The sequence below is a fragment of the Rhinatrema bivittatum genome, chromosome 3 (assembly GCF_901001135.1).
Source record: "Rhinatrema bivittatum chromosome 3, aRhiBiv1.1, whole genome shotgun sequence".
NCBI lineage: Eukaryota > Metazoa > Chordata > Amphibia > Gymnophiona > Rhinatrematidae > Rhinatrema > Rhinatrema bivittatum.
In genome coordinates, this window is record NC_042617.1 from 530,846,444 (window position 1) to 530,862,039 (window position 15,596).

The 15,596-nt window shown below is 43.5% G+C and overlaps 1 protein-coding gene across 4 annotated transcripts in view; it reads left to right on the forward strand.

The window, feature by feature from the left end:
- AGBL5 (ATP/GTP binding protein like 5) overlaps positions 1-15,596 on the forward strand; it is a 740,606-nt gene that overhangs the window by 235,905 nt on the left and 489,105 nt on the right. For all 4 annotated transcript variants that reach the window (XM_029596295.1, XM_029596297.1, XM_029596296.1 and 1 more), the window contains exon 11: positions 4,537-4,724. In XM_029596295.1, the coding sequence (XP_029452155.1) occupies positions 4,537-4,724 (188 nt within the window). The remainder of the gene's footprint in view (positions 1-4,536; positions 4,725-15,596) is intronic.

Genomic DNA, 15,596 nt, shown 5'->3' on the forward strand with positions numbered 1-15,596 from the left:
CAGCCTAAGGCCAAGGCAGCAGGACAAGGACCAGGACCAAAGAGCACAGCATGGAGGTAGGAGGTCCAGGAGAATACGCAGCAGCATAAGCTGAGATGAGATGAGATACCAGCATCCGGAGCAGGAGATGAGACATGATGAGAAGAAGCAGTAGCTGGACTGTGACTCTCTACACTCCCTTCCTCCCCCCTCTCCTGCCCCTGCCCTGCCAACTCCCTTCCCCTCTGCCCTTTCTGTCTATCCCTAACCTGATGTCCTCCTCCCTCTGTCCTCACCTGCCTACCCCCTTCCCCCTCTTGCCTCCTCCTATCCCTTCCATATTGCCTATCTCTATTCCTGTTCCTGTCCCTACTCCTACTTCTCCTTCCCCTAGCATTCCAACTCCTGTCTTCCCTCATGCTCTCCTCCCTCCTCCCCCTTTTCTCCTTTCCTTTCTCCTCACGCTTCTCACGCTCCATCCTCCTCACCACAAACACCATTCCTCCACCAATACTTCACTCCTCCTCACTTCTCCATCACCACTCCACCACACCAAAAGACAGACAAACTGGACTAACAAACAAAAGCTTTCACTCGAACAAGACAAAAGACCAAGGCAAAAGGAAACAGATGGCAACAGAAAATAAGCCAAATCACTCAGTAATCACTCTAAAGAGCCTCCAACTAGCCACCAACAACACCTACCTACCTTCTCTCTCCAAACTCCTGACACACCCTCAAGAGGCAGCTGCAGGAAGCCAGGATATATAAAGTGAAAAAATAATGCACCACGCACTAATTTACGCTAGCCATGTAAAATGACAGGCAAGCACTGATGCAATGTGTGACGCGCTGACGCAACATATGACACGCTGACATAAGTCCCATGTGTTGACACAACACCACGTGCGTTATTTATCTATGCAATGCGGCATGCTTAAAATTTGCCTAACCATGTCCTTTTTTTAAAATTGCAGTCACTGTTTTCCGCTATATTTATAGCATTTTGATGAATCTAGGTCTAAGTTAGCTAGATAACTTTAGACCTCCTTCAGAGCAAGTCTAAAGTTACCTGGCTTTCTATGGCCAGATAATTTTACTACTTAACTGGGTATCTTCAAAAGTTATACAATTAAGAAGCATTGTAAAACAAAAAAGAAAAGTAAAGGGGCCTGCAACTTGATGCTCTCCGTACCTCAACCAAATATAATAGATGACCCTGTCAAGCTGTTTACCCCCGTTCCCTAAACTCCTTCTACATTTGTGAAAAGTGTTTCAGTCTTCAGATTGGACCTCCACCCACCCCTTCCCTGTTTCCAATTAAAAATTTTTTTTTAACCAGCTCCTTTCTGCAGACCTTCCCATCCATGCGCAATTCCAATGGCCCGATCCACACCTCATCATCCCCTAGACCCCCATTCCCCTAACAGAAAAAATACTCTGCCCAGGAGCAAGATATAAAGTCACCCACTCCTTGCACTCCAGTGCTGGAAATGTAAACTGCAGGTAATTTGTGGTTCTACTGTTGCTTCTGACAGAAGCAGTGCTGGAAGCAAGTGAGTTTATACCTGGCTCCCAGCAGGGTTTTTTTGTATCGTGAATGGGATAGGGTCAAGGGGGTGGTGGTGTGCAGCCTGGGCCATTGGGACTGCAGGTGGGTGGAAAGATCAGGGAGGGAGGGGAAGGCTTATTTAATAATTTTATCGGAAAGGGGAAGGAGTTGGGGGAGGGCCTGACCTGTGGATTGCAACAATTTTCACAAATTTAAGAGAGGTTTTTGGGGGTGGGGGTGCATGGCCCGATAGGCTTGTTTATGAAATCTGGTTGGGGAAGGGAGAGAATTGGGCCACAGGCCACTTTATTACTACTATTTCTTTTTTAAATTATTTTGACAGGAGTACTTAACCTGATATCTTTTGAAGATATCCAGTAAGACAGCAAGTTATCTGTCCATATAAAGGACCTATGTTCTTTCACCTCAACACGATCATGGGAGAGTTTGAGACTGTAGGCTTAGAATTTGAATTCATATTGTTTGTTGGTTGCTTAGATGAAGTTATATAGAAATATTCTGCAATACAGATTTTCCTTAGAAATTTACAAGAAAATCTTGGTTACATATTCTAGAGGTACTACTTTCAAAAGTGTTAATTCCTTGGTACGCTTTTGGCTTACAAACTGATGGTATTATGTGGATATTAGGAAGCTGGATATTAGTTAAATGTTAAGTACAGTTGTGATCACAAGTTTACATACCCCTGGTAGAATTTATAAGATGTGTAGCATTTTAAGAAAACATGAGTGATCAGACAAAACATGTCTGTTATTTTTAATGTGTTTCAAATTAAACTATTATGAATCACAGAACAGCACAACCATTAAACAAACCACAGCAATAATCAAAATAATAAATATTCCTGTTCAAAATTTTTCATGCCTTTTGAATGTTTGGATTGATAATATACACTCAAGTTGACACACAGAGGTTGAAATGGCAATGAAGGGCAGGTATCCACACCTGTGCCTTGTTTGATTGTAATTAGTGTCTGTGTTTAAACAGTCAGTGAGTTTCTTAGCTCTTGAGAAACCCTTGTGCATTTCATTCAGGCTACAGTGACTTTTTACTGAAATTATGGGGAAAGCAAAAGAACTGTCAAAGGATCTGCGAGCAAAAGTAGCTCAATTTTATAAATCAGGAAAAGAATTTAGAAAAGTGTTAAAAACTTGTCTCATGAAAGAATATTTTTTATAGTTTTTTAAATTTTGTTTTATTGTATTTTATTTTGTACCTGATTGTACTCATTGTTTAATTTTATGTTGTAAATCGCTTAGGAAGATATTTTTCTGTTAAGTGATACATAAATGATTACAAATAAATAAATAAATAGATACATAAATAAAGATATCCAAAGATTTGAAAATGCCAATCAGTATTGTTCAAATTCTGATCAAGAAGTGGAAAATTATGGGTTCTATTAATACCAAGCCACACTCAGGTAGACCAGAAAAAATATTTGACACAACTGCCAGGAAAATTTGCCGGGATGTAAAGAAAAACCCACAAGCAATTTCTACTGAAATACAGGCTTCTCTGAAACAAAGTGGTGTGGGTGTTTCAGCATGCACAATAAGAGATACTTGAACAAAAATGGGCTGCATGATAGAGATGCCAAAAAAAGCCATTTTTGCACCAATACCACAAAATAGCCTGCTTACAATATGCCAGATAACATCCCGGCAAATTTCCTGGCAGCTGTGTCAGAAATTTTTCTTGGTCTACCTGAGTGTGGCTTGGTATTAATACAACCCATAATTTTCCACTTCTTGATCAGAATTTGAACAATACCGATTGGCATTTTCAAATCTTTGGATAACTTTTTATATTTATTTATTTATTTATAATCATTTATGTATCGCTTAACAGAAAAATGTCTTCCTAAGCGATTTACAACATAAAATTAAACAATGAGTACAATCAGTCTCAAAACTTCTAGAACAAAATAATTTGGAGTGATGAAACCAAAATTGAGCTTTATGGTCACAACCATAAATGCTATGAAGAGAAGCACACCATCCCTACCGTGAAGCATGGAGGTGGATCTCTGCTGTTTTGGGGGTGCGTGAGCTACAGAAGCACAGGGAATTTAGTTACAATTGATGGCAGGATGAATGCAGCATCTCAGAAAATACTGGAGGAGAATTTGCTTTCATCAGCCAGGAAGCGGTACATGGGGCGCACTTGGACTTTCCAACATGACAATGATCTGAAACATAAGGCCAAGTCGACCTTTCAGTGGCTGCTGCAGAAGAAAGTGAAAGTTCTGGAGTGGCCATCACAGTCTCCTGACCTCAACATCATTGAGCCACTTTGGGGAGAACTCAAGTGTGCAATTCATGCTAGACAACCAAAGACTTTACAGGATCTGGAGGCTTTTTGCCGAGAGGAATGGGCAGCTTATCACATGAGAAAATAAAGTGCCTCATTCACAACTATCACAAAAGACTGCAAGCCATCATTGATGCAAAAGGGGGCAATACACAACGTTAAGAACTTAGGATATGCAAACTTTTAAACAGACCATTTCATTATTTCCTTTATTGCTATGGTATGTTTAAGGATTGTGCTATTCTGTGATGCATAATAGTTTAATTTGAAACACATTAAAAATAACAGTTGTGTTTTGTCTGAAAACTCATGTTTTCCTAAAATGCTACACATCTAACAAATTCTGCCAGGGGTATGTAAACTTATGAACACAATTGTATATTGAGACATCTGAAATTATTGTGGACTAACTTGGACTGGCTGTACAGTAAACTTGGGATCTGTTTGAGTGGAGACGTTTTGTGCTCCATAGGCATTGGCATGAAATGGAGACATCCTGTTATGGTAATGGTTGTGCTTTCTGTTATGTGACTCTTTCATACCATTATGTAATATTAGAGTCACTGTACTCAAGGAAAAACCAGAGCTCAACATGATTGGTGGTGTCACTAGTTCTTGTACCTTGTGTTGGTGGTCTCTGAAGCATTGTACCTTTGTTTTATCATGTGCAGGTGGGCAGGGCAGTTGCTATTGCAGCATTAGATATGGCAGAATGCAACCCATGGCCTCGAATCATCATGTCTGAACATAGCTGCCTCACCAATCTGCGGGCTTGGATGCTGAAGCATGTCAGGAACACAAAGAGCATTACTGCAGGCTCCAAGAAGAGAGGCACCAGAACACCACCAAAGGGTTGCAAGTAAGCTTGAACCTCCCCCACCTATAGATAGAACAGATTATTGTGATAAAACTGAGCTTTATCCTTTGTGTTGCCCATGTTTACAGAACTAGAAAGAATGTAGACCTTTGCTTGTGCTCTGTCCAGCAATTGCATTGTTATTGTGCCTGTATTCTTTTATGGCCAAAAGTGATATGAATTATGGAGCTGATATTCAAAGGCATTTAGCTGTATAACTCACAAGTTAGGAAAAACAAAGAAATGGATGCCACAAGATAGTCCTTTTCAACGTTTAATCAAGGAGACGTAAAATTCTTATAAACATGCCCGACTCTGGCCGAGTTTCGCCACCAATGGTGGCTGCCTCAGGGGCTACAAACAAACATATATAGGTGTTTAATAACTCATACATCATATTAAAAGCATAAAAATTAAAAACATAAATAATCATGAACAAATGAATACATAATTCAAAAGGATTTTTAAATAAATAAAAACTATGTAAATTCTATCAGAGTGACAATGGACAATGGAATTTCATCTTAAAAAAGGAGAAAAACTGCTTAAGAAGAACTACAAACAATTTCAACAATACAAAAATATTTTCAATAATGAATATAAAGGTACCTTGTTGGTCACAGAGCAGTATTCAGATGGTGGTCCAAATAAGATCAAATGTGTATCTATGTCTATTTAAAAATAATAAATCATGATCAGCTATATTATAAAATATGATTCAGTGGTTCAATCATATATAAACCATACATTGATATATGATTCAAGTGATTAATGTTACTAGTGTGACACATAAAACAAAATACTAGTGTAAGGAAATATTTGTTGTACAATCATTGGACTCAAAAAAATATATGTCCTCTCTCCAGAATACCCCATATGCTCAAATAATCAATCACAACACAAATCCAAAAAAGTTAAATGACCCCAAACCTGCTAGTAATATCATTTGGTCACTCATAGTGCTGTGCAGGGTAACAGCAATGATCAAGTTGCTGTATATAGAAAGCAAGGTTTGTATCAATCTAAGCAAGCTAAATGAAAAATGCCTATGTAACAGTAGAGTGGAAACACCTGACTGGGTATGCAAGTTCTGTTCCAAATCTTTTACAGTACACCTCTTTTCATTGAGAATAAAACATAAAAATGTCTGGCTGGGCTTCCTATAACTCTAATATGTGCTGCAAACCTTTCCATAAAACATTGACATATTTCTAACTAAATAGCATTGCTGGGTGGAAAAAATTTCACAAGATAGATATCTTTTGAATGTCAGCGGAAGAACTCACCAATCGCGCGTTTCTCGTAGCGATTCGTCTCCTCTCAATAACAGATAAGAAAGGAGGACACCGAACAGGTTGCCTTTTAAAACTGACTTGGCTCCAAAACTGAAACTAATTAACAATGGGGCGGGGTTCCAGGTGGGGTAACAAACTATGTCATGAAAATCTCAAAAAAATACTCGGACCGTTCTTAGAAAAAACATTCCTGATGCATCTATGTGAGGTATAAACTAAAAAACTAAGAACTCAAAATAAAAAATAAAAATAAAAATAAAATTATATGGGGAAGTTAAAATGACTTATAGAGGGCGGGGTTCTGTGATTGACAGGAGTACCAGGTGGATTTTAAAATCAAACTGTTGTCATGGGAATCTGAAATCATTCAACCTGAACAGCATGGGGGCGGGATACTGTGAATAACATGAAATCTGGTGGAAATACCTCATAAAAAACATGCTGTACAACCATAAAAATATCTTTACTACGTTCATGGATGGCCATTCAAGACATTATAAAAAAAATCAATGATAAAAAGAAGAAAAAAATATTATGTGTCATTGCCCATCACAATGGATTAAAATCTACAGATACAAAATACTTAAAAAATAAATAAATTATTAAAAAATAGGTTCCAATTCCATTGCGGTAAAAATTATAAATAGCATTAATAAAAAAGAATACATATAAAAAATGTGAAATATAGCTGACCATTAAATATTAAAATTTAAAAATTAATAATTAATATTAAAAAACATATATATGGTTTACATATAGCTACACATTTAAATTGTGAAAACTTATAAAAAAACAGACAGATCAGTCTCATTATTCAGACCATCAGGTGTCAAAGTCTTAAAATCAAAAATATATCTTTGTTCAAGTTGTAGCAACAATAAATCAAAATCACCTCCTCTTTGGTTGGGTAATGGTTGTTGTACAACACAGAATTTATAATCATCAAATCTATGATTCTTCAAGATAGAATGTTCAACTAAAGGTTTAGCAGGAACTAATCGATTAACATTACTTCTATGTTCAATTATTCTTTTGTTCAGAGCTCTCACAGTTTTCCCTATATAAATCAGGTTGCATGGGCAGGATATAGCATATATCACTCCTTTACTCTTGCAGTTTGTAAATGACGTCAATCTAAAATCTCTTGCTTTACCAGGTATTTTTAAAACAGATGTTTTCATATTTACATTACACACCGAGCACGTCCCACACGGGCGATGGCCCAGTGGTCTAATATCTTTCATTCGTTTTTCTGGTAGAGCAGAAGGAGCTAGCATATCTTTCAGGTTCTTATCTCTTTTATTGGCGATCAATAAATCTTTATCTTTAAAAGCAGTTAAAACCTGTAAAATGGGCCAGTGTTTTCTTAAAATCGTGATTATTTTATGGGACATAGTGGTATATGTCAAAGGACAGACAATACGTGACAAGTTATCCAGCTAAATGCTGACTTTTCAATATTTTCTCGCATTTATCCAACTAAATTTTAGTTGGTTAACTTATCCATCTAAAATTTAGATGGATAACATAGAGGTGTTATGGGGGCATTTCTGGGTTATGTTAGCCAATTTTTAACTATAAGTGGTTAAGGGCCAAATTCATTAAGGTTTTTCTCCCATTTTGTGTCTATGGGAAAAACCCTTAGTGAATCAGGTACTAAGTTAGCTGGATAACTTTAGATCTGCCTTATAGCAGGTGTAACGTTATCTAGCTTTGTATGGCCGGATAACTTGCCACTTAGCTGGATATCTTCAAAAGATATCCAGTCACATGGCACTCATATAGTTTAAAAAAGATTTATGAGTAAATTTTCAAATGGGCTACAAGGAAAAATTTAGCTTATATGCGCATAAATAGCCTGTGTTTGCGTACGTGCTATTTTATAAACATCGAAAGTATGAGCATGTTTTTGATTTTGTGTGCACATTTACCTGTGCAAAAAAAAAGGGCAGTATCAAAAGATACAAGCGGAAGTTGCTATTTTATAAGAGATTTACGCAAATACATTGGGCAACTTATTCATGCAGTTTTATACCTGCTAATTAATTTACACTGTAGATATCAGTTGTCTGTTGCCTGCTATTTTTGAGTGGGAAGTCAAGGTGAACTGGGGGTAGTTGAGGTTGAAGCATTAAAAGAATCTACATGAATTGGAGACAGACTGGGTGAACTGACAGAGGTCTCGGTAAACTGGTGATTTCAAGTAAGCCTGCATATTTTAAAATATACCTATTTCCATTTGTAAATCAGGGTTTTACGCATACATGTTTTTTTCACATGAAAACATCCGTGGATATATTTATAAAATAGTTTTGCTCCGAAATATACTTTCTTTGTGTGGTATTTTATAAAACTGTGCAGCTCCTGCTGTACAGTTTATACAGTACTAATGTAAATCTCTGCATGTTCACCTACATGCATAAATGCTCCACTGCAAAAAGTTTAAAAAGTTATCCCGATTCCCACCCCCCAGTATATAAATGTTTAAAATCCCTGCTGGCTAAGTCCCCCTCCTCTAAATAGAAACAATAAAGAAATTATTGGTCCTCCAGCCCTCACCCCTCCTCCACCCCCCCCCCCATTAATCCACACCACTCCTCCTCATGCCCTCCCATCTATGCAGTACCTGATCATGGCCCCTTTGCAGGCCCAGGATTGTAACCTAGGCAGGGCTTAATTTGTAAATAAAAATGAAGTAGAACTGTGGAGCAGAGACGGATTGGGGGCGGGAGAGGGAAGGGAGCGAGACCCAGGGCTAGGTGTGAATTCTTTCCCCCAAACACACACAGTCTCTCTCTCCTTCACACATGTATGTGAGCACACTTTTTATAAGCCATATCTATGGAAGAGATATAACTGATTTACGCCATCAGTTCTTCTCTACTTCACTGGGTTCCAGAAAAAAAGGTGGTAGAACAACCTTTCGACCTTTGTGCCATAAACTAAGTCCTGAGTAACAGACACAAAAAAAGGTTGAATTAACACAAGTTCAAAATTTGTGAGCAGCAATGCCAGTCATTAAGACCAGGACTGAAGCATTAATGATTGGCACTGCTACTCAGAAGTTTCAAATTTGTGCTAAGTCAACTTCTTTTTGTGTCTGTTCTTTGCTTTGCAGTGTCTGCTTCAGGTTCAAACCCCGCTACTTTTCCTGCAGAATAAGAGGACAGGGCTGAATTTAGGAGCAGAGTAGCTATTCTCTTGCATGGTCTGGCCAGCTGAAGTCAGGGGTCACTCCCGCAGAAGCGGCCCAGGGCATTAGGGCAGGACAGTAAATATTTTTCTCACAGGACAAGCAGGATGGTAGTCCTCACATATGGGTGACATCATCAGGATGGAGCCCAATCACGGAAAACTTCTGTCAAAGTTTCCAGAACTTTGACTGGCCCCTACTGGGCATGCCCAGCATGGCACTAACCCTACAGCCAGCAGGGGTCCCCCTTCAGTCTTCTTTTTTTTCTGTGCAGCAGTAGCCTCGCGGTTTAGGAGCTCTGAAGGGATTCCTGACAGGAATTTTCCTCACGGACTTATTTAAAATTATTTTGCCCCACAGGGGTCCCTCCTCTAACTTTTCTCAGGCCGTGGTACTCCGGTAAGTTTTTCACCGTTTTTCGTTGATTACCATCGAGTTTGGCCCTTGCGGCCTAATGACCATTGACCGTACCGCGGCTCGATGTTTTCTATGGCCATGGCGTCGGGTTTTCGTCGGTGCCCGGACTGTACTCGCACCATGTCTATCACAGACCCTCATGGAGTCTGTGTAATGTGTTTAGGCCGTGAGCATGATGTCCTGACTTGCACCAAATGTGCCCTTATGACACCAAAAGGTCGCAAAGCCAGAATAGAGAAGATGGGACTCCTTTTCCGTGCTCACACCCCGACGCCATCCATCGCATCGACGTCATCAGAACCGGCACCGTCGAAGTCGCACCACCATCGACATCCGTCTGGTGACAGCCCACCATCGACGTCTTCATGGCCATCGACTCCCGTTTCTCCCCCTCAAGATCGGGGGAATCGAAGGGAGAAACATCGCCATCGGCATCGTAAGTCTCGGACCGTCGAGGGAGCGAAATCATCGACCTCGCCACCATCCGAGCAACCATCGAAGAAGCCCCATCCAGGAACAGCACCGACCACTCCTGTGACCGGGACATCGAGGCCACCCTCACCTGATCGGGGTTTGGGAGTCGCGATTCCGCCTGTAAAGGTGGTACCTCCGACTGTGCCTCGGCCTTCCTCTTCCGTCACGGAGCCGGAACTGATTGACCCAGGTCTCCGGGAAGAACTGGACCGGCTGTCCAGGAGGCCATCGACAAGGCAATGCAACGACTCCAGGTCCCTCCGGCACCGAGAGTGGAACCAGTCACCGACCCGATTCCAGCAGCGCTGACACCGCTGCTATCCCGGATGGAGGCGCTCATGACTGCCCTTCCACCGGTAATTCCTGGGTCTCCGATGGCCCCGGTGCGCTCCCCGATGACAGCTTCATCGGGAGGAGAAACACCGTTTCACATTCCTCCTTCGGGGGTATTGCCTCAGCCATTGATGCCATGTTGTCCCTCGCCACCGATTCACTCATCGGGAGCGATACGCACATCGGCGCCATCGATGCTGGCACCGATGCCCCCCAGGGTGTCCACGGTGCCCCCGGTGATTCCTTCAATTTTCTCGGAGCCTCAGCCGGGCCCTTCGGGTATCCAACTCCCTTCTCGTCCTACAGGTCAGCCTCCTGATCCTTATGACACCTGGGGTGATGATACTTCCACAGACACCGATGATTTACCTTCACCTCCTTCTCCTACTGAAAGTAGAAAGCGTTCTCCTCCAGAGGACCTCTCTTTCATTAATTTTGTGAAGAAAATGTCAGACTTGGTCCCTTTCCAGCTTCAGACGGAGCAAGATGATAGGCACCAGATGATGGAGCTTCTCCAATTCCTGGATGCACCTAAAGTGATCACTTCTATTCCCATTCATCAAGTTCTTCTTGACCTCCTCAAAAAGAACTGGGAAAACCTTGGATCCATTGCCCCAGTACACAGAAAGGCTGACACTACGTATCTGGTACAGTCAGCCCCTGGCTTTCAAAAATCTCAGCTTGACCACCACTCAGTTGTGGTGGAATCAGCTCAAAAGAAAGCAAAAAGGACAAAACCACACTCCTCTACTCCTCCTGTCAAGGAACACAAGTTCCTCGACAATATTGGTCATCGAGTGTTCCAAGGGGCCATGCTCATCTCCAGGATTGCTTCTTACCAGCTGTACATGACCCAATGCAACAGGGTCATTTTCATGCAAATACAGGACTGACCAATTTCAAGAGCATCTTCAAACCCTTGTCAACAAGGGGTTTGAGGCAGGAAAGCATGAGATAAGAACAGCTTACGATATCTTCAACACCTCCACTAGAGTGTCTGCAACTGCCATTTCGGCAAGATGCTGGGCCTGGCTCAAGTCTTCTGACCTTCGCCCAGAAGTACAAGACAGGCTCTCTGACCTGCATAGGAGATAATCTGTTCGGTGAACAGATTCAGCAAATAGTGGCTGAATTAAAGGACCATCATGAGACCCTCAAACAGCTCTCATCGATACCTTCTGACTTCCCCACTAGACAGCCCTTCAAGAAGGACTCTAAGAAGTCATTCTTCTGCCCAAGGAAGTACTATCCTCCACCAACAAGGTCCCGAGTCACGAGGCCTTATCAAAAATCTCAGCCTCGCCAGCCCTGGAAGCAAAAGCTACAAGCAGCTACCCAGCCGGGGCCTGCTTCAGGTTTTTGACTTTCCCTCGGAGAGCAGCAGCCTAATTCCTCTGCCAGGCATACCAGTGGGAGGTCGATTGTGCCACTTTCATGGCATGTGGCAATCAATCACAACCGACCAATGGGTGCTAGCAATCATTGCTCAGGGTTACCACCTGAACTTTCTTGCTCTTCCACCGGAAACACCACCTCTACAAGCGTGGAGAGTAACCGACCACTCTGTTCTTCTGGAGCAGGAGGTTTCCCTTCTTCTCCAGTTAAGAGCAATAGAACCCGTCCCTTTTTCGCAACAAGGCCTAGAGTTCTATTCCCGGTACTTTTTAATCCCCCAAAAATCCGAGGGCCTTCGTCCAGTTCTGGACCTACGTGCCCTCAACAAGTACCTCCAGCAGGAAAAGTTCAAGATGGTAACCTTGGGCTCGCTTCTACCTCTTCTACAAAGAGGAGACTGGCTCTGCTCTCTGGACCTCCAGGACGCGTACACCTACATTGCGATAGCTCCAGCTCATCGCAAGTACCTCAGGTTTTTAGTAGGCCCAAGGCACTATCAATACCGAGTGCTTCCATTCGGCCTAACATCGGCACCACGAGCCTTTACCAAATGTCTCGTCATTGTCGCAGCCTTTCTCAGGAAAGAAGGTGTTCACGTCTACCCCTATCTAGACGACTGATTAATCAGGGCCCCAACCCAGCAAGCCGCTCGATCGTCCCTGAATTTGACCCTGCACACTCTAATTTCTCTAGGATTTCTCGCCAATTACGAGAAATCCTATTTAGTCCCATCTCAAAACTTATTGTTCATTGGGGCAGACTTGGACACCTTACAGGCAAAAGTCTTTCTACCTCAACAACGAGTGCAAACCCTCGTGTCCCTCGCTCATCAGTTGCAGTCTCAGTATACAGCAACAGCTCGACAATTCCTTGTCCTTCTCGGACACATGGCATCTTCAGTCCATCTCACACCAATGGCCCGCCTGGCCATGAGAGTCATGCATTGGACTCTGAGGTCACAATGGATTCAAGCGACTCAGCCTCTGTCAACCATTGTCCACACCACCGACACACTCCGTCTGTCTCTCGCCTGGTGGAAAGATCAGAACAATCTCCTCCAGGGACTGCCCTTTCACCTGCCAGATCCTCAACTCATTCTCACCACCGACACTTCCAACCTCGGCTGGGGAGCTCATGTGAACGATCTGCAGTCACAAGGATTTTGGTCTCCAGGGGAAGCCAAACACCAGATAAATTTCCTGGAGCTTCGAGCGATGCGATATGCTCTCAGAGCTTTTCAGGATTGCCTATCAAATCACGTCATCCTGATTCAGATGGACAACCAGGTGGCCATGTGGTACATCAACAAGCAAGGAGGCACAGGCTCCTTTCTTCTGTGTCAGGAAGCTGCGCAGATTTGGGCGGAAGCGCTCTCCCACTCGATGTACCTCAGGGCCACCTATTTGCCGGGAGTGCACAATATCTTGGCAGACAAACTAAGTCGTGTCTTCCAACCGCACACGTGGTCTCTCAACCCCTCGGTAGCGACCTCTCTCTTCCAGCAATGGGGTCATCCCCAAATAGACCTCTTTGCGTCCCCTCAGAACCACAAAGTGGACAATTACTGCTCCCTCATTCGGAGCGAGCGCTCTCAGCCCAGAGATGCATTCTCCCTCTCGTGGGCAGCCGGTCTGCTTTATGCATTCCCTCCACTTCCTCTTCTCTCGAAGACTCTCGTGAAGCTCCGTCAGGACAAGGGAACCATGATCCTGATAGCACCTCACTGGCCACGCCAAGTGTGGTTTCCCATACTCCAGGATCTCTCCATCCGCAGGCACATTCCCTTGGGAATGCACTCGCTTCTGATCACTCAGAACGACGGATGTCTATGCCATCCCAATCTTCAGGCCTTGTCCCTGACGGCATGGATGTTGAAAGGTTAATCCTTCAACCACTTAACCTTTCAGATTCAGTTTCTCGTGTCCTGATTGCTTCACGGAAGCCTTCCACAAGAAAGTCTTATTCCTATAAATGGAAAAGGTATACCTCATGGTGTTCTTCGCAATCCCTTTATCCCTTTTCCTGTCCAATCCCAGGGTTCTTGGACTATCTCTGGCATTTATTGGAATCAGAATGCATGTCAGTGCGGTAGCCGTCTTCCATAAAGGTGTCGGGAATGTCCCTATATCGGTACAACCCCTCATAACACGTTTTCTTAAAGGCTTGCTCCATATCAAGCCACCTTTACGTCCTCCGGCCCCTTCTTGGGACCTTAATCTGGTTCTAGGGCGGCTCATGAAACCACCCTTCGAACCTCTTCACTCCTGTGACCTAAAATATCTTACATGGAAAGTGATTTTCCTTTTGGTTATCACTTCAGCTCGCAGGGTTAGTGAGTTACAGGCCCTAGTTACCTATCCGCCTTACACTAAACTCCTGCAGGACCGGGCGGTACTCCGCACTCACCCTAAGTTTTTCCCTAAGGTAGTTTCGGAATTTCACATTAATCAATCCATCATACTACCTATCTTCTTTCCCAGGCCCCACTCCAACCCAGGGGAACAGGCTCTGCATACCCTTGACTGTAAACGGGCTCTAGCGTTCTATCTAGACCGTACAGTTGCCCACAGGAAGAGCACTCAGTTATTCGTCTCTTTCCAGCCCAACAAATTAGGGCAACCTGTGGGTAAGCAGACTCTCTTCTCCTGGTTGGCGGACTGCATCTCTTTTTGCTATCAGCAAGCAGGCATTCCTTTTCAAGACCATGTTAAAGCACACTCTGTGAGGGCCATGGCAACTTCAGTAGCACACCTACGATTGGTGCCGCTTCCTGACATTTGCAGGGCTGCCACCTGGAGTTCTCTCCACACGTTCGCAGCCCACTATTGCCTAGACAAAGCCGGAAGACAAGACTCCATCTTCGGCCAATCTGTCCTGCGTAACCTATTTCCAACGTGACGTACCAACACCCTTCCGCCTGCCCGGTGGGGTTCAGGATGCCCTCTACCAAATTCCACCCCAGTTGTTGTGCCTGTTGCACGCCGTTGGGTACATTTGGTGCATGTTCGGACATCCTCAGCTCGGTACTCACCCATATGTGAGGACTACCATCCTGCTTGTCCTGTGAGAAAGCAAATGTTGCTTACCTGTAACAGGTGTTCTCACAGGACAGCAGGATGGTAGTCCTCACGAAACCCACCCGCCACCCCGCGGTGTTGGGTTCGTAATGTTTTGTTGTTTTATTTTTTCGGCACTGCCTGTAGCTATCAAATAAGACTGAAGGGGGACCCCTGCTGGCTGCAGGGTTAGTGCCATGCTGGGCATGCCCAGTAGGGGCCAGTCAAAGTTCTGGAAACTTTGACAGAAGTTTTCCGTGATTGGGCTCCATCCTGATAATGTCACCCATATGTGAGGACTAACATCCTGCTGTCCTGTGAGAACACCTGTTACAGGTAAGCAACATTTGCTTTTTGTTTTTTGGAAAACATCATGGCTGGTGGTGGATTCAGCCACAGGCTGGGAACTGGATACAGGCAAGGCTGGTACCTAGGGCAGGCAGGAACTGGATATTGTCAGGGCTGGAGGTTGGGCTGCTATTGAGGGCAGACAGGAGCAGGATATAGGCAGGGCTGGAACACAGTACAGGCTGGGAGCTGGAACAAGGACTTAGATCAAGGGCAAGTTTGGACTAAAGGACAAAGGGAAGGCTTGGGATATCCAACAAGGACTGAACTGAATAGGCAAGGACAGGAATAGACAAGGACTAAACAGAACAGGCAACAATAAACAGGAAGGTCCAACAGGGCATAAGGCTGGGTAGGTGTACCT